The following is a 23,910-nucleotide window of genomic DNA, read 5'->3' on the forward strand; positions in this document are numbered from 1 at the left end:
GTGGACCATGAAGAATTTTTTACCGTCGTTGAAAGTGACAACGTGCATTTCCGGCACGAGGGTCAAGTGTTCGCAGTGAGGGTTTTCATCGCCCACGAGTTTGCAGATCCAGTGTAGATCAGCTTTCGTGATGACACCCGATGGCAAGTTGCGTGTGACCATACTGGCGTCGAACGCAACGTGATTGAAGAAGCCGACAAAGTCTTTCGCGCCATTTTGCACGAAGCAGGCGTCGGAGGTGGTAGCGAGGCTCAATCGGAAGGAGTTGATGAATGCTTCTTGCTTGGTTTCCATCATCGCCAGGTCGATTGCGGCCTGATTGAGCGCAGCGGAGTTGGAAGTGGTCGCCATTGTTTCAGGTGAAGTAGAAAGAGACGTCGGAAAGTGAATTGAGAAAAGCGTGAGCGAAGAATGGAAAATAGACGAAGCTGAAGCTGAATCTCAAACTCAAGCGTGCTGAAGAGACGCGACCAAGGTTTTTGGTGAGAGGGACACGTCGAAAGTTGTCGCAAGAAGAGGAGAGTATCAAGAGCTGACGCTGAAGGTCGAGTGCGATGGATGGAAGCTCAACGGTGAAGCTCGTCGCTCAAAATTCTGAAAAGGCTGAACGCGATGAATCGAAGCTCAACGGTGAACCGGATCTCGTTCGAAACGCGACGAGACGGCTCAAAGTGACGGTCGGAAGCTCAAAGGTGATGCAAATCGTTCAAAACGTGACGATTTGCGAGTGGAGGTTGAGCGGAAACGAAGAACGGTGAGCGGAGGTCGAGAAAAGAAGACGAACGGTGAGCGAAAAGGCTGTAGAGAGGACGAAACGTAGAGCAGAAGATGGTGTAGAGGAAGCTCAAGACGTGAAGCTCACGGAAACGTTGAGCGGAGGTTGAAGAGCGAAGAAGAACGGTGAGCGGAAAAGGTGTAGAGGGAACGGAACGAAGAGAAGAAGATGGTGAAGAGGAAGCTGAAGACGTAGAGCTGAAGGAAACGATGAGCGATGGGCTCAGAAGAGGGTGGTGATGAGGTCGTGAGGTTGTCGGAAGATGGTGTTGAGGAGAGGTCGAGGAGGAAGAGAGGGAAAGATTGAGGTCGAAGAAAAGGCGACGGCCGGCACGGTGGTCGCCTTCGCTTAGCGAGACGCAGAAGAGGTTGAGGTATCCGCTCAACTGAAGTGAGGTTCGAGCTAACCTGTGGTGTTGTGCGGGCGAGTTGAGGTGAGGTTCGCCGTGACTTCCCAAGACTTGGCCATTGAGCGTCCGTATGGCGGACGACTCCCTCAGGACTACTTCTACAGTGAATTGGCTCGCCAAAGACTGGCATAGCAGGAGCCATTTGAGTAGTGCTGGTCTATACACCCTCTGACTGGTGGTGCGGTCCATGGTGTTGAGCGACCGCTGGCTTCAAGCCCAGCCCGACAGTGCCACACCAGCCAAAGCCACGCGATTTTCAAGCGAGAACTATCGCTCCGAACGACAATTTGACTCTTAGTCATGGCAAATGAAGTGCTTTCGGCCCAGTAGAACGCAATGGGTTGGGTAGACTTTGAACTGCCACCACCGTCGTCGGCACCGCCGTCACCCGGCAAGTAAAGAAAAGCGAAACAATCGAAGGAACGCGACTCTCAAGACTCCAACGAGCGAAACGACTCAATGATTCAAAAGGCATTTGTCTATCATAAAGAAAAGGGTATCAAAGAATGCAAAGCACCGCAACTACCGCCTACGCCTTCAAGCGTTCCTCTTCACCTTGGGTGTTGGCGTCCACCGCACTCGATCCCTCCCAGGCGTCTTCGGCGTCGAGCTCGACGTGCCAAACGCGCTCCAGGCGCCCTCTGCCCTCGGCGTGCCGACCTTGTTGAACAGCCTCTGCGCTGCTGGTGTCAAGCCGCCGCGCGCCTTGCCCGCAACAATCGGGCTGCTTGCGAATTTGGGTGTCGGTGTCTTGTTGGCAGCGCCATGCTCGCCCTTGAGGGCTGATAGCCTGTTGTTCACTACTCCACCGCCGCTCGCTTCTTTTTTCGATTTGAGTGTCTTGTCTACAAGGCGGTGGTGCAGTTCCTCGCGCTTGCTGGCCGTTTTGATGGTAAAAGGATTGGGTCCCGCGTCGCCGGTGATACCCAACTTTTGCAGGAGCGACTTGTCCGCTGCTGGTGTCGGCTCGGGTTCTGGTTCAGGTTCTTCAGCGTCGACAAAGGCATAACCATTGACGCGCGGAGTTTCGCTGCCAGTGTAGCCAGCCTCGGAGGCGGATGGGCGCGGCCGGCCTGCTAGAGCGTCGTTCACGGCGGAGAGGGAGGGCGAGGGAGGAATGGAGCTGGCGTTTGCGTTGAGTTCACTCGGAGGCTGTAGGCGCGTGTTGTTGTAGAGCACTTGCTTCGGCGGCATGTTGGACCTGGCCTCGGCCTCTTGTGCCCGAGTAGAGTGTGTATCCTCGATGGAATCAGGCGCAAACATGAGCGCGTTGCGAGGTGCAGCTGCTTTGTGCTCCGGCATGGCCTTTCTAGCATCCTGGTCTGCGTCTTTCTCTGGGTCTCTCTTAACCAGCGCGCGGTCATTGTTTCTGAGTCTCTGTGGTTCTTTTGATGCCTCAAGCAGCTTCTGCTCCCGCTCGCGATATGCAATCTGCCGACCCGATGGTATCTTGTTCCCGTGCCACAACCAGGCGTACTTGCTTGCCCTCTTCTGGTTTTGCCTGTCAAGCAGCGCGTTGAAGCTCTCATTGTCCTCGGACGTGTATTTTGCTTGGAAGGCGCCCAACCCCATCTTCTTCATATTCTCCAACTCAACGTCATCCTTTGACCTGCCTGAGTCCGCCTCTTTTTCCCTTGCGCTCCCTGGCGTCTCGCCCGCCCACTCCCTCGGCGTATCCTCCATGACTCGGGCCCTCAGAGGTGTGGCAAAGCCTGTCCCCCTCTTTGGCGTGTACATCCTCCGTCCATCCGGGCCCGGCGTCATGACCTGCGTCAGCTTCCTCCCCGCCTCAGCGATCCATTCGTCATTGTGGGAGTCGAGCGCATCGATGTACTCTTGCTGCGCTTCCGTTTCTAGTAGACCGGGGAAGAAGTCGCGGGCGACGATGTAGTCCAGAGCGTTCGTGTACGTATCTTCGTCCAGGACTTTTGGCGGGCGCTTTATGCGTTTGGGGACCGGCGGAGGAGGCATCAGCGCGGTTTCGGCTTTGCGCTTCGCGAGCGCTTGCGACGGAGCATCGTTCGAGGCCATGGTTTCTGCTCCAGTTGGAAAAGATCAAGTGCGTTCCCAGTGAGACAGCAGCAGTGCTGCGATGTTGAGTTCAAGGCTGGAGGAGGTTGAAGTGATGCCCTGGTGTGGCGTCTTGAAATGCGGGCGATTCGACATGGCGCCTGCGCCACCCGCGCGCGGCTCAGCCCTATGAGCTTGCCAGGCATATTTTCCCAGCATGTGGTCGTCGATTCAGAACCACTCGACCTCTCCAATTCGAAATCTTGCTACATTTTCACGACATAGCGCTGTATTCATTCGCTACGACTATCGCCTTGACGTTGGATTGAATTTCAAAACCTCGGAACAAACACCATACGGGAGCAGCCTCGCAACCAAAAGACACGCTCCCGCGGCAACCGCAAAACACAAGCACCAGTTTCTCGCGCCAGACGAAGGGAAAACAGCAAGACGAATCTCTCCTAGCGACCATGCCATCCACACTCCCGCTCTCACGGCCTCCTCCCACGACAACCTCGTCCACGTCAACCTCAGCGACAACACCAACAACACGGACCAGCCACACCTACCAACCGTCACCCTTCCTCTACATCCACCTGACGTACCACGCGCCGCACATCCCGCACCCCGTCGACGAAATAACGCTCCGGCAAGCCCTCACCGCCGCGCTGCGCCAGCACCACGGCCAGCACGGCGCCGCGATACCGATCGACATACTCTCCACGTGGCTTGCGTCGCCAACCGCCGCTTCCAGAACAACTGCAAACGATGACGGGGTGACGCACATGATTGTGCGGGCGCCGCTGGCAGATGGCAGCGCGGTGGTCGGCGCGTGTGGGGCGTGGATTGGCGAGCCGGTGGGGGGCAAGGGCGCAAGTGCCGGAGGCGACCAAGAGGAGAGGCGGACGGGGTGGATTGTGAGGGCGTGGGATGGTGTGTTGGGAAGGCTGGCTTTGGGCGTGGATGGTGGTGGACAGGCGCTTTTTGCAGGCTGAGGTTAAGGCTGTGAGCCAGAAAAAGATAGCCGGATGGATGGGCAAAGCTCTCGAGAGGGGGTTAGGGCGAGCGATAATCTGCTACTACAACGCTGGAGGTATGTCCCGGGGCATATTGGCTATCTGAGTGTTGGGCTTGCTCAAATCGATGCCTACAAATTGGCCCGGGAAGCATGGGGAAGAAAACAGAACGAAGGGCAGCGAGAGCGTCCGCGCCGATGTTGATCAAGTACATCCAGTCGTAGGGTAAAAGAGCAGCAGAGCCAAATCCCGGTCTGGGGGCTCCAAGGACTTGCAAGAGGACAGCAAGACAACCAAGCGCGTCACTGTTCATACTCACGAAAGCACCATGACGTCCGACATGCCAAAGCTTTTTGTATTCCGCTCGATCCCCATTTTTGGTCCTTCTTGCGCCCAGGCTCGGCCACAAGCTACCCACCCAACCGCCACAGCCGACTACCAATGGAGTAGAGAAAAAAATCATCATGATCATGGCAAGCCCAGCCCGCCGCCCATTTGCTCCCGTCTCTGAACGCCAATGGCAAAAGAAGAAGCCCTCGATGTCCCGCCGCAGCCACAAGAAAATTTCCGACTTGCGTGGGTTTGGTTGAACCGCGTGCGTCCAGACCCGGAGTCGGACGCAGTGTACACGCACTTTTGTCGGAATCTGCTGGCCGTAGTACAACGAATGGGACAAGTCTGTTGTTCACCACTTCCACCTTCGTCCCGCTTTTGACATGGCAGCTTGTGGCCTGATTTGATGGCCGAGCCAAGCCATGCCATTCATGTCGACTTTACATCATTTTTGTGCATTCCAGACGATGGATGGGTATCAAAAAGAAGGGGGTCGAAAAGGCGTTTAGTAGAAAGACTCGACCATGGTGTCCTTGTTCGTCGTGTTGATGGCGCTGGGCCCCATGCCCTCGCCGAGACGGAAGACGGACTCAATGACGGACAGCTCCGTGGCAGTGGTGTCAAGACCTAATAGACATATCAGTAATCTGAATCGCAAAGGGATGCATTCGTAAGCCGCTAGTGGATAACTTACCAGTCACCGCCATCCAGTCATTCACAACCATGCCGGCGCCAACGACGGCCGAACCTCTGTTGACGCTACCGGCAACGAGGGGTACTTGGAGCAAGCTGGAAAGCTCATCCTGATCCTGGATTGAAGTCTTAGGATGCACAATTCCGCCCTGGTTGCTAAGCGACATGTACGAGCCGACCAACACATTGTCCGCAATGGTTTGGCGGAAAACTTCGACGCCGAGCACGTCTGCGATGCTGTTGGATTACATTAGCTTTGACTGTCCGTGCTTTTCCAATGTTCAAGATGCGCAAAGCAAATCTTGCTTGGCAGCGTTCCGTCCCGCGATTTTTGCCACGCGCTGCCCAACCAACTTCTACTTGCAGAGACTTGGCCAGACAGCCGCACTGCAGCAAAAAGAAAGCACGGAAGCAGGAGCAACTGCCAAGGAACACCTGCAGAAAAATCGAGGCTGGGAAGCAAGACCTACATTTCTTCCGTCTCCCTCTCAATATCCGGATGCACAAGCGCGACATGGTCATTGCAGCAAATGACATTGCCCAGCGCACTCAACCTCTCCTCAATGCGCTGGATTCTAACCTCGTCGGGAATCGAGTTTCGCAGGTGCTGCAGCTCCTGGTCGGTGGTGCTAGTGGGGACGAGCAAGCCCTTGCGGTTGCCGGCCGTCAGTCGGCCCACGATGCTTGTGCCGGCAATGGTCGCGTGGCAGACGGGAATCACGTCTTGCAGCTCGGCTTCGAAGACGGAGTAGAAGTTTTCCGAGGCGCCAACCGCGACGAGGGCGTACGAGTTGGTCAGGGTGGAGAAGACGCCGACTCTACATGGTGGGGCTCAAGTTAGAATTGACTCTTTTTCTTTGCTGTGCGACGGAGAGCATGCTGTGCCGGGTAGGCTATTGCGCAGAGCGCTGAAGCAGCTGCTACTGATATACATGGCAAGGCTCGCCGTTGTGCTACAGCCGCGAGGCTGCGCAGTTGGAGAAGAATCGTGGTGGGGCAAAAGACGCACTCATTGGAATTCGAGAATTGGGCGCGGACCGCCATGATTGTTGTCTGGAGCTGGGTTGGTTCGAAAAATGGACTTGTCAGTAGAGTGTGGAAGCGGATTCCCAAAAAATGAGGCGCGCGATGTGAGAGAGGCGGTGGATGTGATGCTGTTGTCAGTGATGAGCAGGCGAGTGAAGGTTTTATGACGACCTAAGGCAGTGCCTGCCAAATCGCCGGGTGGACCCCGGCGCGGAGCGAGCTGCAGGCCAGAAGCGGCTCCAGTGGATGCGTTCCAACGCCACACGCTGTCAGCAGTCATTGGCGGTGACTCATTTTCAGTCAACTTGGAGCTTTCACGATGAATCAGTCTTCCTTTTGTGCATCCAGCTTTCTGACCCCAACTCGTGTGCAAACAACGACTGGGACGTCGCCCATGAGGCTCCTCCAGCTTGGCGGCAATTGCAGGGAGCAGTCAGGAGCCGCTCACAGCCTCAGCACTCATGACTCAATCTGCACCGCCACGTCCATCCTAAACAGGCAAGTCTTGATGCGCCGTGATATATACGCGATGCTACTGGACCATCTCGACCTACCGACACACTATTACAAACTCGCCATCATGCTCCGCACCAAGACAAAGGAAATAATGACAAGAGACATGTCGGACAAGTACAAACATGCTGGCCTTGCTACCCACAATGCGCTTTGTGCCACTCGGAACCCGTTCAACGCCTGTTGAATGCATTTCGTCAATGTCCACCCACCACTGAAATGAAGTAAAACCGAAATGATTTGGCCTACTACCCTCACGATAGAATAGGCCACGACTCCCAACTTTTACCGCATGCCTAGCATGCGAAATGCCCGTTGCCACCCCACCACTGCCAAAAACCTCAACTCCCGCTGCAAATGACCATCTTTTTCCGCTTCATCGTCCCGATCCCTTCGGCAAGTACTGCCTGAACTCCGTACCTGCAGTGCTGTGCCTAAGCTTCTTCTTGTGCGAACCACTACGTCTTTCGTTCCCGCTCGTACCATTACCATACTGACCCTGCTGTTGTTGTTGGAATGCAGGCGGGTGCGCTACTTGCGGTGGAGAACCCGGGAAAGGATTAGGAGTCCCCGGAGCCGCAGCCTGTCCTGGACCAGCACTGTGACGACGATCCGCAGTCGCGGGGAGAATCGGCGGTCCTCCATACTGCTGACTGAATGGTCCTGGTGGAGGCGGCGGAGCCTGTCCGTGGGGAGGCATGGGACCTGGCGGGCCTGGTGGAGGAGGCCCGTATGGTGGATAAGGATAGCCATAGGACGGTGGCATTGTGTAGATGGACTGGTAGGGAGGCGGACGCTCAGATGGGCAGGGAAATGGAGGAAGGACGTGTCCATGCGGCTGTGGCACGGCAGCTAGGAACGGGTTTGTTTGAGGCGGAGGTGGATAGTGCCCTGGCGGGGGTGGTGGGTAGCCCATGGGCGGGTACAGCCGCGGGTCATATACATATCCAGGGAAGGGTGGAGGCTGAGGCTGCTGCGGCGGAGTGGCCGAAGATGCTGGGTGCCGCGCCTGCGACTCCGTCGTCCACCCTTGATGTTTGAGAAACGCATTCTGGGGCTGATTCGAGTTGGGGCGAAATGGAGGATTGGGGCCGTGCTGCGCAGGCACCGCAGCTCTCCACCGATTCTGTCTCTGCTCAAGTCCAGCTGGCATCTCGCGGCTGTTGGAGCGCTTCGTAGGGACCTCGATGGGCGAACGTTGATGGAGAGGATGGTTGGTGGAATGCGCCTGTGACAAGACACTGCCAGTACCCGAGGATCTCCGCGACCCTGCTTCGTTCGACACAGAGTTCCTTGGAATTGGAGGTGCCATGTCAGGAGGTCTCTCGACCGCCCGATCGGGGCGCGCAGGATACTCCTCCATTGTGCGTTCAACAGAGCCCGCCAGTCTCTCGGCAATGCGTTCCTGTCCATCCAAAGCTCTTTCCACCGACGGCTGGGAGGCCCGCTCGGAGCTCTTGTCCACGCTGGCTTCTGCGCCACTTTTTGGTTCTGCAGACTTGCCAGCAGCGCCCGAAGTGTTGAGGACCTGAGGCCAACTCTGGCGGACTCTGGCCAGAGGTGTACGATCAGTATTCGGAGGGCTGGGCGGCTTGGTATTAGTATTGTTACCCATGGCCAGTGCATCCCAGAAAGAAAGCTTATGCGTCGTTTTGAGCGGTTCACCTGCTGGTGCACTGGTGGGTGGGCGACCCGACGCAGACGTCTCGGAAGTCAATGCTGGATCAATAAGTCTATCAGAGGGCGTTTCTGCACGAGAGGTAGTTGTCTGGACGCTAGGTGCTGGTCCACTCGACTGGGCTGGTTCACTGAGAGGCGTCGAAACATTGAGCGGCTGGAGCACGACAGGAGGAAAGGCAGCAGGACTAGACGCAGTGACTGATGATGCTGAGGTGGTGTTGGAGGGTGCCCCGTCGTCGGATTTGTTCAAAATGTCCGTGATCCTGTTAGGAACGCTCTGCTGCCGTCGCGGTTCGGGAACCGTTGCAATTTCTTTCTCTGGTTGAAAAGAAGGCATTTCCTCTTCTATTGCTGGAAGCGGTAGGTCGGTATCCATGGGTTCTGAGAGAGATGGATCACGCTCCATTGGCTCCGCAGAGGCCGACTGCGAGGGCTTACGAGGGCTCGGCCCGGGGATGTCAGTATCCAAAGACATGGCGCGAGACGTTGCCGAAGCTGTCGCATCCAAAGGATCGTCTTGTGGCAGGGGTGTCGAGGTAGCAGAGCCGCCACCACGATGTCGTGGTGTCGATTTTGCCGACGGTCCCCGTTTCCTGCGGCCTCTGCTAGAAACAGGAGTGGCTGTGGCTCTAGGCGGAACCTGCTCAACGACAGGAGTATTCCGTCCGGACTCAGTGGGCTTGACCTCTGTGGTAACAGGAGGTAAGCTGCCGAGGTTTTCAATGGCGTCGGCCAACATCATCAGACCGCTTGCTTCTTTATTCGGGAGTGGCTCAGGCATCTGGAACAACTCAGGCTGTTCGACAGCCTGAGCTGCATGAGCCAGGGTAGCCGCATTGAATATAGCGAGAGCATTCTCGCGTTGATCGGCGTCGTACGTGGCGAAACCTTCGCGGGAATTCAGAGCGGCCTCGTCCTCAAACTCTTCCTGGTGTGCTTGCAGAAAACCGGCGCGTTCTTGTGCCAGCTTCTTCCTAATCTGATCAATGTCCCAGAGCTTTTCGGTTTCGAGGAAGAACCGGCTGCGGGAGTCTGATTGCGGGTCGAGGAAACCAGTGGGCCTCCATTTGTATTGCATTCCACGTCGACGAGGCACGATACCATCCTATACACAGTGAGTACGGAACCGCAACACAGGTTGCTTGACAAACCTCGTCTTCAGAGCCGTAGCCCTCTTGCTCCTCGACAGCAACGGCTCGAGCGATAGAGAGTGCCCTGTGTTGACATCGGAGCAAGTAATCGTCTTGTAAGTTGAAGAAGACGTTCTGTTCGATATTAGTTAAACTGGTCGCATGAATCAGGAATTAAGCTTACCTGGAACTCAGTCCGCACAACGTCGAAGTCCTTGCCAATGCTAGTCTCCACATAAGTTTTTTCGATGTCTCTCTTGCGATCCAGATAAGCCACACGGTCTGCAAGCCGTCTATCGAGATCAGCCTGTACGCATTCAAAATGTAAGCTTTCTTCGTGTGCAGTCGGTTCGTCTTCGACATCGTTGATTGAGCGATCGGCAAGCTCGGCCAAGATTGGCTTCAGAACTTTGACCACGGCTCGATACGCCGTTTTCAACTGCAATTGACGGCGAAGATCTGCTTCGATGCTGGGATTCGAATTCGGTGCTCTTCGTCTCCCTGGCAAACGCTTGGGTTGTTTAGCAGGGCGCTCGCTCTCTGCCTGAGCGTCTTCTGACGCATGATCAGCGGCATCCCTGTCGGGAGCGACGGTGGACGCGGGCGTGGATGCAGCGTCCGTCTGAGCCGCGAAGCTGGAGTGGGTTGAAATGGTGCGAGGCTGGCGACCACCGCGGCCTCTTCCTCGGCCTCGATACTGTCGCTTACGTGGTGGCAACTCTGGATCTCGCGCGGCTTCAGAGACTGCATCTGGATTTAATTGCAATTGCTTTTCAAAAGAAGTCCCGTTGGTCAAGCCATTAGTTCGAGGCTCCTCAGAAATCTCGTTGAGGAGTGACGCGCGTTTTCGCTTTGCCGATTTTGTCAGTTCGGGCGAGCGCGAGGAAGGCTTGGACTCGAGATCATGCGGATCCGATTGCGACGAAGCCGAAGGAGCTTCAGGAACATCGGGATCGGCATTCTTGAAAATGGACTCTGTAATTCTTGCAACATCAAGTTCATCGGATTCGGTTTGTTGAGTTCCATTCAGAGCATCTTGACTGCTGTGGTGGGAAAGCGCATCCTCGACAGCGAATTGCGGCGGCTGGTCGTCGTTGAGAGAACTGCGACGGCTTCCACTGGCCTCGGAATTGGCAGCAGAATCAGTAGCAGCAGAGGCGTTACTATTGGCAGCGCGTCGAGTAGTCATATGCAGCGCTTCCGTTGGGTGACGTCTGGTTGGCTTTGATGGTGTTAGGCTAGCGCCTCGCGTACTGGGCCTGCGCAGCCGGGTTTCCGGCGATGTGGCTGGCCGAGCAGCGCCTGTCAGTAGAAATTCTCAATGGTCGGCAATGGGCGCGCATTACCTTGACGTGAGAGCTCAGGGCTCTTTGAGACGGACTTTGAGTTACCGCGCCTGCGCTTCATGTTTGACCAGACTGTATGCTGTGGTTGTTGTTGGTACTCTGGTTGGGGTCTTGGGAGGCTCGTGACCATGCATCAAATGCGACGGGAGCGAGTCGGACACTTACATTTTGAAAAAGGAGATGTGGATCACGGGTAGATGAGCAGCCTCGAAGGACTCAAGGGGTGGAATAATGAACTAGTCTGCGGTGTCCAAATGGACCGACAGGAGACAACCGGCGAGACAGAATTCGAAGATTACTGTCGGCTGGCGATATAGAGCGACTGAGGACTCAGATAGAGGCCTTGATGGGATTAGTAGCACATGACAAGGCTCAGGCCGCACTGGCAACAAGTCAAGGACTGGGCAGTGTCAGCGGATGGGAATTGAGCAGTGCGGGTGGAGTGGTGCCGGGAGTGTAGTAAGCGTGGCAGAGATGAATGAAAGATGGGTCAAACTTACAGGAAAAAGACTCGTCGGAACCAAAGACATGCAAAGAGGAGCAAGGCTTCGGGGTTGGGAGGTGCCAGAGGGGCGAGGTGTTGATGAAAGGGTTTGCGGGAGAGATGGTCAAAATGCTCGACTGTGGAGGTCAAGGGACGGCGGCAAAGAGGCGGACAACTGAAGCAAGTGGGGGCAAGACGAAGAGAATGAGACAAGCAGTAAGCGTGCAAAGGCGAGAATACAGAGGGCGACAGGGCTGGCGATGAGGTTGAGGTGCCGCCGCGCTATGTTGTTCTATTCACTCGCTCACAACAGCAGAGCAAGCAGAAGCAGATGCCAGGTCCTCTGCGTTTAGTGAGAATCCGCTAAGCCCCATTAGGTCTAGGCACGCTTGGTCAAGTCGTTTTTTCCCAAATCGTCGCCGCCGCCGAAAAGGAGTTGGACGAACGCAACACCATTCAATTGCTCTCTCTTCTTTGATCTCTCTCCGTACATCCTCTCCTGGCCGCTGCGCAAAGCCCGTCTCTGGTCTGCTCCGACTTGGCCGACGCTGACGCACCAACCCGCCGCCCGCCTTGCAAGGGATCCGGATCAACAGCGACTCCCTGTCGCGACTCTCCATCGGATGCTTGCCAGCTCTCACAGCAGCATTCATCTCGTCCCAAAACCAGCTGCAAAATTTTTTCGATTCGTCGCATGACAGATGAGCGAGACTCGAAAATACATGGAGAGCGCCATTGGGCCGGTCGCCTGCGCCACACAAGGACAAGCCAATGGCACCATGCCTCTCGCTAATCGCTCGCTCAAGTCAAGTTCTGAAGTCCTGGGATGACAGCCCAGGCCCAGCCAAGAGTAGTGAGGTGACCCCCGCCGCCGCCGCCGCCTGCCACGCGTGCTTGACCTCTGTTCCGCCTCCTCGGACAACGTGAAGCAACCGTCCAGCCCCTGCCATTGTAATTGCCTTGCGTCAAACTGGTCCAACAACACTCCCCACCTTTGATCCTGTCGTTGTTCTCGTCGTCCGTGCCCACTGATGAACACGACCGGACGACGTGGACGCCCATCGTGGACAACAAGCACCTGCGCATCAACCACTTGCCCCCAAGTCATCCTGCAAATATATACACTTCTCACAGTACACTCGCTCATGCAGCACATCATGTACCTGCGACGACGCATCGCACTGATAGATTTGACAGGCCGTTGGATGATTTGCAGAACCTCAATCGGTAGTCCATCCGTTCGCATGTCCGCATATGCATGGCCAGGGTCCCGTCACTTGCTTTTATTTTCAGCCTTTACTTTTTCATCTCTATGTTGACATCAACACAAAAAATGACACGTCCGCGGGCAACAGTCACAGCATTGGCAGCAGCGAAATATGATGTAGTCCATGATGTTGATATCCATTACTTAGCTATCCAATCCGTTTCATGCCATCTCAGTCCACTGCAATGCATACATTTCTCAATGACAAACGCACGTATGCAGTAGTAGACAAATGAAAAGCTATGTAGAGTCCTATGCATCCAGCATGCACATGTGTCGTAAAGAAACAAGAACACAGAGATCGTACATACACACATTAGTCGTTCGCACGTATTTCTTTACCTCCCCTTGCTCGTCATGTGTGCATTGCCGTCGTCGTCGCTGCTCGTGTTGCTGCCGCGGAGCAAAGGCCCCAGCCCGTGCCGCCGCACATGTCCATGGCCGTGTTTCAGAAGAAGGAGCGAGGAGATGGGAAGAAAGGGGGCTGAGGACAAAGGATGCATCGTAAACATGAAGAGAGAGGCAGCGATCGCTCGCTTGCAAGAGCCCCCAGGAAGAAGCGAGCCACCGACGTGTCTGCGTAAGGACAATGAAATACTCAAAGCACAATGGAGACGCAAAAAACGACGAAGAACGTCGGAGAGGGGAGAAGGAGAAATGAAAACGACCCAAAGAAGCCAAGGTAGAGGGGGTATCAAACAAGAGGCCAGCACGACGGCGTTGACTCTTGCTAGAGAGGGAGAGGAAGAAGGTGAAAAAAGCAGTCCCGAATCAACGCAACAACAGACGCATTTTTTGTCTTCTCGCAAAGCTCCTTGTGTCATACCGACCCAAACAAAAAGATCAGATCCATAAACACCGTGACATGGAAAGAAAGGCATCTCATCTTGGTCCGTTATCCAGCGACGGACGGACAATGCAAAGTAAAACTCTATTTCGTGACATCAATCATGCTGGCCCGCAGTCATCGCTGACTCTGAGCGTGCTTCTTCTAGGTCTCTCGCGGCTACTTGATCGGCTGGTACCCCGATCAAGGCGCTCCGCGAGTACGAACTCTGGGATGGGCGGCGTCATGCCGCGTTCCCTTTCTGCCGCATGGATGCTGGGGGGCGGCGACGGGCTGCGCGCGCTGCGCATACTCCTCATGCTGCGACTACTGTGAAGACTTTGTGCGTCCCATGATACCAAGGACGATGGTGACATGGCGCGTGTGCGGCTGTTGGCCCTGCTGCGCGAGGCCGACGTTGGGGGGCGAGAGATGACTTGGCCGGAGAGTGGAGAGGCAACAACCACAGTGCCAGGTGTGACGGCTGGTGGGGGAACGGGCGAGTCTGCTCTGAAGAGCGGGTGGATGTTTGAAGAGTCAATGGTTGGCGTCACTGGACGGCTGTTGTGCGGGCTGCCAAAGAATGCCGGTGTTGCAACTGTGAGATCTGGAGTTGGCGGTAGTTCCGGATCCATGGCTGGATCCGACATGGGGAAGTGCCCATTGAGGGCGTTTGCGGGTGACACGGGCCGACTGCCTGGTATCGGATCCAGTCGCGTACCACTGAATGGGGTAAGCGCCTTGGTCGGAGATGTCGTCGATTGCATAACAGTTTCTCGTGTTTGCTCGTCCACAGTTGACGTATCCCAGGACTCGAAGCCGTCATTCTGCGCACTCGTGCGCCCTGATCGCTCCGACTGGAAGCTCGCAGACTCACGCAGAGACGACGAGCCCCGACCTATCAAGTTTGTGCGCGAAGTGATGGGACGAACCGCCTGCTGGAGCGAGGCGCGCACCGAACTGCAAACGGAGCTCCTCGGGCTGTTGGAGTAGCTCATGGCAGCGACTGAGTCCACTCGGAAGGCGGGTTTTGAGAGTTCGTAGTCCGTAGTGGCTTGGGGTGTTCGCGTCCCTTGTTCTGTGGTTTCGCTGACGGCCCTAGCCCTGGCGTACTGGGAGTCGGAGGGGAAAGGGCTTGAAAAGAGGACGGCTCCGTAAAAGCAGGCTTGTGCAAAGGTCGATACGGCCCATAGGGTGAACTTGGTGGCCATGAGACCTCTCCAGTGACCGGAACCCCTCGGAGCGATTGAGTGAATGTTTTCTTGGGTGAGGATGTAGGTCGCCAGAGTGAGGACGCAGCTGATGAAGGACAAGGAAATTCCCACCGACGCGCTCCATCTCTTGATTGTGATTTGCCAGTCCTCTGTCCGCCAGGAGATTATGAGAAAGGCCAAGGTCGATGAGATGGCGAAGAAGTCCAGGACTATGGTCACTGCTGCCAGGGCCGTGAACGAGGCGTGGGCTGCGGAGAGGGCAGCAGCGTCCAGGATGGTAAAGATGGCAGTGATGACGGTGAGGATGCAGGCCAGTACTCCAAGCAAAGGAAAAGCCCGGCGCTTTGCTGGCCCCGTTGTTGGCCGCTTCAAGGAGCGGCTTTCGAGAGATGAATCAAACATTTTGTGCCGTAGGTCTGCACCTCGGGGGCGCGACGCAACCCAAATATCAAGCGCCCTGGAATGGCGTGCCGGAAAAGAGAGGCAGCGAATATAAATTAAAGAGGGCGAGGATGCTGGAGATTGAAAAGGCGGGCAGGTGAAATCAGGAGACGCAGCGAGACATAAGAATTGCTGGGGAAGGGTAGACACAGGGGTCTAGATGTGGACGGGATCGGGACCGGGCCGCAAGACGAGCGTTGGCAGGTGAAGCAGCAACGGGCTGGCTGGCAAAAACGAGGATTGTTTGGGCGGTGAGGGTGATTGACGGGAGTGGTTTCAAATATAGACCGGGGAGTCCATCCGCAGGACTGGGATCAGTGCCAATCGGCTGCAGGTCGTGGAGTCTGTGCTTGTTTACAGGGCGAAGATGTTCAGGTGACGAAAGGAAGAGAGGAACAACTGGAGAGTCGTCGTCGTGAGGAGGAGGCTGGGTGCAGATTCTTGAATTCGTGATGCAGTCAGTGGCGTGGAAGCGAGTGCCAATATCTGGGCACGGTGGAGTGGACCGGGCAGCTGGATCTCGCAGGGAGGGTATTGGGGAGAACAAAAGGGCGACGGCGCCTGAGTGGAAGATATGGCGAGAAACGAGTGGGGACGGCGCATCATAAATAGAAAATGGGCAGCGTGTTGTGGGAGCAGGCTGCACGGCCATGGGCCTACATGCACGGCAGCAAGTGGCTTGCGGAGCGCAACCGTTTTAGCCGTTTGTGGACGAGCAGCACCTTCGCGGATGGCCTGGCCTGGGGAAATTGGCTGGGCATGGTGAGCAAAGCAGCAGAGACAATTCGTATTTGGAGGCTAGGGACGGTAGGATTTCAGCTACCTTGGCGGCACGCAGGTACAGGGCCAATTGGTGGTGATGGCAATCCACTGCCGAAACGATGGACGGGGCGCGGTGGGCTCATGCTAACACAACGTCAAACACGCCGCCTTTGAGGGTTGGAGTAATGGCATCGTGGCCGTCGCGCTACATTGCCCACGCCATTTGATGCTAGCAGCACTTATGCCATGCGCGCAAGGCCGGCCTGGGCTGCCCTGCACCACCATCGGGTTCGTCCTGGCCAGCTGTTGGCGTGGGACAGAACCGCCGCCGTGGAACGCGTGCAGGATATTGGTGAGATGGCGGCGACAATGCTGCACGAGGAGCGCCGCATTTGCGTTGGGCCGTGAGCCGGTGGGCGGCGAATCGAATGAGGTTGCGTGGAGAACGACGAAGAGACGTGGTGGTAGTATGTAGTGATGTTGTGACAGGAGAGAGAGGCATGACGGCAAGTGTGGACGCCTAGCGGTTGGGGGATCAAGTCGCCCGCCGCGCTGCTCCCACCCGGACGGACACTTAGTATGTGGCTGACTAACCAATCAAGTAAAATCACCACCATCAAGACCAGGAGAATTAAATAACTGTGAATTGTGCTTTGTGAGGATTTTGATTCTGCAGTCCCAGGCATTGATGCTGCAGTGCAGTGAAGTGCAGATTTCTCACGGCCTGACATCATAGACCATCATGACCTCAACAGTCAACCGTACCTCTCTCATCCCGCGGGTCCAGTCGGCGTTAACGCTGGCCGCCACCCACAACCCAACATCCGCCGCGGTTCACCAAGCCTTACCTTACTACTTGAGCCCGCCGTGCTTGCTACCTCAACACCACTCCTTCATCACCCACTCCCACCTTCACGATCATCCGCGTCATCGCCTCTGCGCCTAGCTGACGGCACCCATCTCCCCCGCTCGCCTTGACATCCTCTTCTCTTCCTCTCTCTTTCCCGCTCACGACCCCGCCGTCTGTCGTCAACATGAAGCTCACCTTCAAGGTCCGCCGCCGCACCCCCGCCGCCACACACCCCGCTTGCTGACCCTCTGCGCTTAGGACCTCAAGCAGAACAAGTTCGTCATCGAGGCAGAGCCCTCCGAGACTGTGCGTGTCATCAAAATCCCTCCAACTTCGTCGCGCCTTGCCGAACCGCGGCTAATTTTGACATCATCCAGATTGCCAGCGTCAAGGCCAAGATCACCGCTGAAAAGGGTTGGGAAGCCGACAAGCAGAAGCTCATCTACTCTGGTACATCCAGCGCCAGTTGATATCATGCTACCAATCGGCTGATTTTGTTTGCAGGCAAGATCCTCCAGGATGACAAGACCGTCGAAACGTACAACATCGAGGAGAAGGGCTTCATAGTTTGCATGATCGCCAAGGTACGATCAAGCCATCATTTTGGATTGCTTTTGCTCACTTTGAATAGCCAAAGCCGCAGCCCGCCGTGACCTCGTCCAAGGCCCCTCCCTCTACCCCCGCCAAAGCGCCTGCTCAGTCCTCCACTCCTGCCGCGCCTGCGCCCTCGTCCGGATCCACTGCTGCCAATGCGCCCGCGACGCCATCTCCTGCCCCAGCTGCCCCGCAGACCTCTGGCGGCGAGCCCGGCCAGTTCAACAATCCGTCGTCTCTCACCATGGGTCCGGAGAGGGAAGCTGCGATTGCAAACATGGAGAGCATGGGCTTCCCGCGCGCCGACATTGACCGCGCCATGAGGGCGGCATACTTCAACCCCGACCGCGCTGTCGAATACCTTTTGACGGTTAATAATTCAGATCAATGGCATTGAGTGCAATTTCTAACTGCTTGCAGGGTATCCCCGAGAGCGCTCTGCGCGAACAAGCTGCGCAAGGACAAGGCGCATCTCCCGCTCCCGCCGCAGGCGCTGGTACTCAAACACAACAGCCGCAAGCGACCAATGCAGCTGGTGACCCCGTCAACCTCTTCGAGGCCGCCGCGGGCCAAGGTCAGGGTGGAGCTGGAGCTGGTGGAGCCACTGGTGGAGCTGGCGCTGGGGCCGGTGCTGGAGCTGGCGACCTTGATTTCCTCCGCAACAACCCGCAATTCCAGCAGCTCCGTCAACTTGTTCAGCAACAACCCCAGATGTTGGAGCCGATCCTGCAACAGGTTGGCCAAGGCAACCCTGGTCTGGCCCAGATGATTGCCCAGCACCCGGACCAGTTTCTCAGCCTTTTGAGCGAGGACCACGATGACGACACGCCTCTCCCGCCCGGCGCGCAGGTTGTCAGCATCACCGAGGAGGAGAGCGAGGCCATTGACAGGGTGAGTTCATGGACATGCTGACAACATGATTTCCGCTAACCATAAAAAGTTGTGCCGTCTCGGCTTTGAGCGCGACCTTGTCGTCCAAGCCTACTTTGCTTGCGACAAGAACGAGGAGCTGGCCGCAAATTTCCTCTTCGATCAGCCGGAGGATGATGACAACCAGTAAGCAGCGGACCACGGCCACGGGAGTCGGGAGTTTTCCATTTTGCTTCTACGTCTACCTAATGATGGACGATCAATCATGATCACGGTCTCGGGACAACTGCATCTGGCTTTTGGCTTTCCAGAGAAGCTCACTTGCAACAACAGCATTCAAATTCTCAATACCACACCTTCCTCCGAAAATACATTTTCGAAAGTCTTGGCCGTTGGGGATTATGGTGGTCTTCTGTGCTCGGGTGGATCATACCAATACTCCGTGCTAGGTTTCCATTCCAAATTCCGAACAGTGGCGAAGCCGGTGTAGTGAGTCAAGCCTCTGCGAGTTACTCCTCCCGATCTCTTGCTTTCGTTCATGTTGTAGTCGTTCCAAACTTCCATTTTGATTGATACTGGTTTTTCTACTTCCCCCGCCACTCTTGGGCCACGGAGTTAATCCCACGACGATATCCCGGATGCAGGTAGATAGGCCAGACCAGGGAAAATTTGAAAAGCACACTTTGAGTCAATGCCATCCAGAGTTGCAGTGTTTAGAAGAAGTGCGTTAACAATCCAATTGCCTCTCCTCTAGTATTCTACTCTTTTTCTCGCCCCGCAACCGTCTCGGCGCCTCCAGAAGCACTCCCAAGAATACGATTGACTTGATGATCCCGTCTGCTGGTCAACTCCAGTGTACGCATGGTTCTATCTGCAAGCACAAACTGTACCTGTCTCACTTGCCCCCGCTAGAACAACGCCGCGCGCCACAAATGAACGAGGCGCTAGGAGTACCTCACTTCGCTGCCCGTCGAGTATTTGAGCTCTTGCTTGCCCGCGCGGGCGTGACCAACCGATTTCATCCGTCCTTGGCCTTTTCTCCCCGCCGCACCACCCAAGCCACCTACCGACTTTCGACCTTTGCGCTTCTGTGTTTTTGATGCTTCGCCACCAAAACATTTGCATGGCGAAACACATTGCACGATAAGACATACGAATGGGTGTGCTTCGGCATCGCCGTCTACCCTGCGGATTCAGTGTGGCGGTGTAGGATACGATTGCAGACATCATGACCGGATGTAATGCAAGATTTGGTTGGACTTTAAAAGGTGTGCTCATTTTAATTACATGTTGGACATAAATTGAAAAGTTTGTTGACTGTAGTCGACTCGACACTTTTTGCACGGTCACTTTGCATTTTGGGCCAATTGAACGCGCTTTCATGTCACTCTAACTTGTCACTCAGTCCTCTTTCACATGCTCAACAAAATGACCACCGTGCTCAATACAGCACAGCCCTTCCATCACCCCCTCCACCAACACGTCCATCACCACTCGAGCCCGTCCCTATTCGCGCCTAGCAATCCATCCCGCAGACGAGAATCCTCTCTCTACCCCGATAGAGCTGGGCTGGGTGGTCTGGGCCTCAGCAGCTGCACTGTCCTTTCCTTCGTACTCGTACGTCGGTATACGGTATACTTCCGTAGGTATTTTCCAAACAGATCTTTAAATCCTCACGACCACCGTGCGCGGGAGGGTCGTCTGCTTCCTCCCCTTCCTTCACTAGGTACGTCCCTCCCTCCTATCCGTCCACCTTGGTTTCCTTCCTTCCCACCCCACAGACCAACATTCCGTCACTGTCCCTGCCCATCTGCTCATGGCAGGACCCGGATCTTCCCTTCCCTCTCAGACCCTCTCGATTCTCCCTCATGGCCCCACTCACTGCCCCATCCCATCCCTCTCAAACCCACGTCGATCACCAACAACATCCTTCCCGCCGCGCCCTCTTGTCCTCTCTCTCTCTCTCTCTCTCTCTCTCTCTCTCGTTCCGCCTCCCTCGTCGACCCGGACCCGAACCCGTCTCACTCGCCCTTCCCCCGCTGCTTCCTTCTGCTCATCGCATCGTCGTCCGTCTTTCCCCTATAGCACGCCATACCTCGGCACTCCTTGCCTCCATGTCCGTTCCACCCCGTCGCGCCGGCTTTGGCCAACCGCTTACCTAGTGCTCACCGAGACTGGACCCTGGACGCGTATGTCGCTGCTTACGCACGCAGCGCGCCGGGAGGATTGCATGGGGCGTGCGTGCGGTCGGCGCGTGTTTGTGGGGACCTGCGTCGGCTCGCGCGCATGCGTAGGATTGTGCTGCTGTGCATGTGGCTGCGGTTTCGACGCTTGATGCATTGACGCCGGAAGCCCTCGTGTGTGTGCCTAGGTGGACAACTGACTTTTCAGATGCTAGAGTTGGGGAAGCGCAAGTGGAAAAAATTTGTTCGCTTGAAGCCATTTATTTGAGTTGACGTGGTCTCAAAGCATTGATGGGTACAAAATCCTGTTGGGTTGCGGTCAGTCCAGCCAGTGGGAAAAGTGTTGGTGCGTAGATTTCAAGTGAGATTGTTCGCTGCAATGTCGTGGATTGCCAAAAATCGCCAGCCACAAAATGGCAACGGGAGCATGCTCGAGCAGTGGAAAGCGTCGTTACCACCACCGTCCACCTTGACACGCACATAGACCCAAACCGCGAGAATGCCAGGCTCAGTACATTATGTGTCACATATGTGCTGGCAGCGGGAGAGTACGAATGGCAAACCAAGACTGAAGACACCCAGTTCAAGACCATCGCGAAATCCATTTATTGTTTTGCTTGGACGACTTTCTTCTTCGAGGGGTTAAGGTATTGTATTGCAGATGAAGGGAAAGTGCGAAGTTGAGTGCTTGACGATTTTGAGGCGACTGTCATTTCTTTTGCCTAGGTTGACTATTTCTGTTTTATCTGTCCTCGGCGTCAGTGAGTCAGTCATCTAGGTAGTCGAAATTCAAAGACCCTTCTCCAACGAGTGCCGAATCCTTGAAATGGCTGACATATCGGCAAAAATCAGTGGACGACCATGTCGAGAGCTGTCGAATGGACTATCCCTCGTGCATTTCCTCATCAAATAGCGTGTATTGATCTGGATGCTTAACCAAACAAGGCAGCTGTACTCCATGTGTTGGTGAGTATCTACATCAAGCGCATTTTCCCACAACATCTATTTCTCACGGCCCGCCAAAGTATCGTCGGGGAAAAGACAAGTAAAGGCCCAAAGCTAGTTCTTCGTCAAATTTTTGTTACAGTGCAGTCGAGATTCGAGGGAGTATTGGTCATGACGCGCCCGTGCGCATTTGATTTTGAGGGCTGGTCTTCCTATTGTTTTGACATGTCGAATCACCACCAGAAATTTGGGTCAAGACGTGGCTACACGAGCAACAATGAAGTATCGTCCCAAGAAAAGGTTGCATCGACACTTTACCGCTCAAACGGAAACCGCTTCCACTTGCTCTCCACGCAATGCCATCAAAGAAACCATCATGAAAACAAACGACCACAGCCAACGGTCGGTCTCCCGCTATAGCCGGACGTGACCTGTAGTAGATGGGGTGGAACGAATGTATGGACGGGAGGTGATTGCGCAAAGCTACGCTCAGCCCTCCATCTCCATCAAACAACGGCAGGAGGTAATCAATCTAGGTATCTACACGACGCCGCCATTGCGCTTCCGTCTTTGACTCCGCGTGTGTTAACCAAACAGAAGAGACAAAACGGATCAAAGTCGAGCCCTCCGTATACTCGCCATTCGCCGCATCCGGCTCATTCTATACATGTGATGCACCGACATAGTAGCAACGACCATACCACTGCTCTGCCCGTCTCACCACGCAACCAGCAATGCTTTCCAGCGGTAAATCGTGTCGCAGTGTCGCAGTCTCTGGTTTTGTTGTTGCTGGACTACCTGCGAATCTATTGGAGCGACGAGAGATGTATTAGCATGCGCTCCGAGGTGCTTCATGTCAGACGACAGAGACAGAGCCATGTGCAGTGATTTCGAAAATGTACAAGGAAAAATTGTGCGCGAGCGATGACCTGTACAAAGGAGAGTTGGGGAAAGAGCGAACGACCAATTGGACTGTGAGAAAGGCGCAACTCACAAAACTGGAAAAAAGGAGGAAAGTGTAGCTCCGCAAGTAATGAACAAGAGTGACCAAAAAAAATGTACAGCGGGTAATAGAGACAAGAATGGCAACGACAACGACAGACATCTCAAACCCAAAAATTGAACAGGAAAAATGGGGATTCTGATCTTACATTTGCGCCGAGCCCGCGGCCACCGCCGTGCGTCACTTCCATTCGCTGGCGCCCCAGCCAGCTCTTGGGCGTCTCGGCCTTGGTGCGCTGTAGCACAACTGTATTGCTCTGCAGCCGACTGGCCATGTCGTACCAGGCACTCGTCATGAGCTTGTTCTCGCGCCGCAGCGCTTCCAGCTCCTTTTGCACCTCGGGCTGTGCGTGGTCAGCAGATGAAATCTTGAAACACAGATGGGAACTTACAGATGCCTTGTCGCCAGTCTCGCGCTTGATCTTTTCAACGTTCTGGCGAAGGAGCTTGATTTGCGCTTCTTGCTCGGCGATGCGCTTTGGAGAACAGTTAGCGTTGGATCCGCAGACTCTGGTGATTGTTCTACCTTATCACGACTTGCGAGGTCAGTAATGCCGCTGTGCAGCTTCATCGTCACCTCTGCGGCAATGCTGTTCTTCATCTGGTCACTCTCCTCCTCCGGAGCCTCCTTGAACAAACCCAACTGTTCCAACAGAAGCTTGTGTTCGTTGGATTTGAACAGCTCGACATCTTCCTGACGGAGAACCTCGGGGTTCAGGAGCTTGTGACGGAGCAAGGCCTTCTGGTCGTCGAGCTCTGTGTCAACCTTCTCGGCATGTTTTTGCAGCTCTTCATGAGATTGAAGCATCTGTTCGTAGTTCTCTTTGAGTGTATCGTAGTCTGCACCGGCGCCATCCGTCTTTCCGGTTCCAGTGAGCTCTGCGAGTTGGTGCTGCAGTTCCATGTTCTTGGTCGAGACAGCATGGACCTTGTTAGTCAATTCCTTGAGCTCAGCTTCGGCAGCGTGGAGTCTGTTGGTTTGATGGACAAACGGTTCGTCGCTACAAAGGGTCAGCAAAATCCATGGGAATTTTTTGAGAAACTCACGCTTCCTTCAATTCCTGCTCATCCTGAAGAGCAGCCTGCAGACCAAGGTTTTCTTGGTACACATCAAGGTACTTCTCTTCTATTCTCTTGCACCTGGACTCGAGCAGGCTAATCTTCTGCTGGAGCAGGATGACATCGGCAGTCTCAACCCCGAAGAATGACCTGCGCATCATGGATTTGCCGTCATCATCCTCTTTGGCGAGCTGTTCTTCAAGGGAACCAAGGGCTTCGGCGCCAGTTGCACGATCTTCCAGTTCGCGAAGCTTGTTCTCGAGTTCCTGATTCGCTTCTTGATACCGGTTGGCCATTTCTTTAGCTTGCTCCAGGCGTCCAGTACAAAGCTTCAGGTCATGCTCAAGGCGCTTCTTAGAAGTCTTTTGATCAAAGATCTCTTGTTCGCCATTAGCGATGGTGACCATGTTTTCCTCGTTGGCTTTGCGAAGCGCAGAGGCTTGCTCTCGCAGGGTCTCCAACTCATCGATCTGTTCCTTCAA

At 55.2% G+C, this 23,910-nt stretch overlaps 9 protein-coding genes across 9 annotated transcripts; 4 read left to right on the forward strand and 5 right to left on the reverse strand.

Moving 5' to 3' along the window:
• Positions 1-1,485: 1,485 nt before the first annotated feature.
• Positions 1,486-3,307, reverse strand: BKA78DRAFT_302948 (nuclear protein DGCR14). The gene has a single exon (XM_066887499.1). The coding sequence runs from the start codon at positions 3,213-3,215 to the stop codon at positions 1,722-1,724; it is 1,494 nt and encodes a 497-aa protein (XP_066749555.1). The 5' UTR covers positions 3,216-3,307; the 3' UTR covers positions 1,486-1,721.
• A 357-nt stretch (positions 3,308-3,664) lies between these two features.
• On the forward strand, positions 3,665-4,189 carry BKA78DRAFT_348877 (uncharacterized protein; the record flags this gene model as incomplete). The annotated part of the gene is made up of 1 exon (XM_066890705.1): positions 3,665-4,189. The coding sequence occupies one exon, from the start codon at positions 3,665-3,667 to the stop codon at positions 4,187-4,189; it is 525 nt and encodes a 174-aa protein (XP_066749556.1).
• Positions 4,190-5,048: 859 nt separating this feature from the next.
• On the reverse strand, positions 5,049-6,280 carry BKA78DRAFT_243555 (eukaryotic translation initiation factor 6; the record flags this gene model as incomplete). The annotated part of the gene is made up of 4 exons (XM_066883961.1): positions 5,049-5,170; positions 5,238-5,473; positions 5,707-6,054; positions 6,246-6,280. 4 exons carry the CDS (start codon positions 6,278-6,280, stop codon positions 5,049-5,051), a joined length of 741 nt encoding a protein of 246 aa, XP_066749557.1.
• Positions 6,281-7,056: 776 nt separating this feature from the next.
• Positions 7,057-11,237, reverse strand: BKA78DRAFT_14968 (uncharacterized protein). Its single transcript, XM_066882920.1, has 4 exons — positions 10,932-11,237; positions 9,770-10,872; positions 9,607-9,720; positions 7,057-9,560 (listed from the first exon to the last, which is right to left on the reverse strand). The coding sequence occupies exons 1-4, from the start codon at positions 11,059-11,061 to the stop codon at positions 7,152-7,154; spliced, it is 3,756 nt and encodes a 1,251-aa protein (XP_066749558.1). The 5' UTR covers positions 11,062-11,237; the 3' UTR covers positions 7,057-7,151.
• A 592-nt stretch (positions 11,238-11,829) lies between these two features.
• Positions 11,830-12,850, reverse strand: BKA78DRAFT_14978 (uncharacterized protein). The gene has a single exon (XM_066882924.1). It carries the CDS (start codon positions 12,659-12,661, stop codon positions 12,065-12,067), a length of 597 nt encoding a protein of 198 aa, XP_066749559.1. The 5' UTR covers positions 12,662-12,850; the 3' UTR covers positions 11,830-12,064.
• Positions 12,851-13,583, forward strand: BKA78DRAFT_14977 (uncharacterized protein). The gene has a single exon (XM_066882923.1). It carries the CDS (start codon positions 13,040-13,042, stop codon positions 13,535-13,537), a length of 498 nt encoding a protein of 165 aa, XP_066749560.1. The 5' UTR covers positions 12,851-13,039; the 3' UTR covers positions 13,538-13,583.
• Positions 13,584-13,630: 47 nt separating this feature from the next.
• On the reverse strand, positions 13,631-15,124 carry BKA78DRAFT_291506 (uncharacterized protein; the record flags this gene model as incomplete). The annotated part of the gene is made up of 1 exon (XM_066885908.1): positions 13,631-15,124. One exon carries the CDS (start codon positions 15,122-15,124, stop codon positions 13,631-13,633), a length of 1,494 nt encoding a protein of 497 aa, XP_066749561.1.
• A 1,488-nt stretch (positions 15,125-16,612) lies between these two features.
• Positions 16,613-17,054, forward strand: BKA78DRAFT_302960 (uncharacterized protein). The gene has a single exon (XM_066887500.1). The coding sequence runs from the start codon at positions 16,668-16,670 to the stop codon at positions 16,869-16,871; it is 204 nt and encodes a 67-aa protein (XP_066749562.1). The 5' UTR covers positions 16,613-16,667; the 3' UTR covers positions 16,872-17,054.
• BKA78DRAFT_329369 (XPC-binding domain-containing protein) lies at positions 16,960-18,429 on the forward strand (the record flags this gene model as incomplete). The annotated part of the gene is made up of 7 exons (XM_066889662.1): positions 16,960-16,977; positions 17,034-17,081; positions 17,153-17,225; positions 17,280-17,359; positions 17,407-17,739; positions 17,790-18,260; positions 18,310-18,429. 7 exons carry the CDS (start codon positions 16,960-16,962, stop codon positions 18,427-18,429), a joined length of 1,143 nt encoding a protein of 380 aa, XP_066749563.1.
• Positions 18,430-23,910: the final 5,481 nt, after the last annotated feature.

Source organism: Phyllosticta capitalensis (genome assembly GCF_038381095.1).
Source record: "Phyllosticta capitalensis strain CBS 128856 chromosome Unknown BKA78scaffold_1, whole genome shotgun sequence".
NCBI lineage: Eukaryota > Fungi > Ascomycota > Dothideomycetes > Botryosphaeriales > Phyllostictaceae > Phyllosticta > Phyllosticta capitalensis.

What these genes read in the sequence shown, in the direction of transcription:
- BKA78DRAFT_302948 (XM_066887499.1), bottom strand. Translation starts at nt 3,215, where the DNA reads ATGGCCTCGAACGATGCTCCGTCGCAAGCGCTCGCGAAGCGCAAAGCC.
- BKA78DRAFT_14968 (XM_066882920.1), bottom strand. Translation starts at nt 11,061, where the DNA reads ATGGTCACGAGCCTCCCAAGACCCCAACCAGAGTACCAACAACAACCA. An exon ending in TTGTGCGGACTGAGTTCCAG is followed by an intron (nt 9,721 to 9,769) that starts GTAAGCTTAATT and finishes AATATCGAACAG; the next exon opens with AACGTCTTCTTCAACTTACA. An exon ending in GCTACGGCTCTGAAGACGAG is followed by an intron (nt 9,561 to 9,606) that starts GTTTGTCAAGCA and finishes CACTGTGTATAG; the next exon opens with GATGGTATCGTGCCTCGTCG.
- BKA78DRAFT_14978 (XM_066882924.1), bottom strand. Translation starts at nt 12,661, where the DNA reads ATGCGAACGGATGGACTACCGATTGAGGTTCTGCAAATCATCCAACGG.
- BKA78DRAFT_14977 (XM_066882923.1), top strand. Translation starts at nt 13,040, where the DNA reads ATGTGTGCATTGCCGTCGTCGTCGCTGCTCGTGTTGCTGCCGCGGAGC.
- BKA78DRAFT_302960 (XM_066887500.1), top strand. Translation starts at nt 16,668, where the DNA reads ATGACCTCAACAGTCAACCGTACCTCTCTCATCCCGCGGGTCCAGTCG.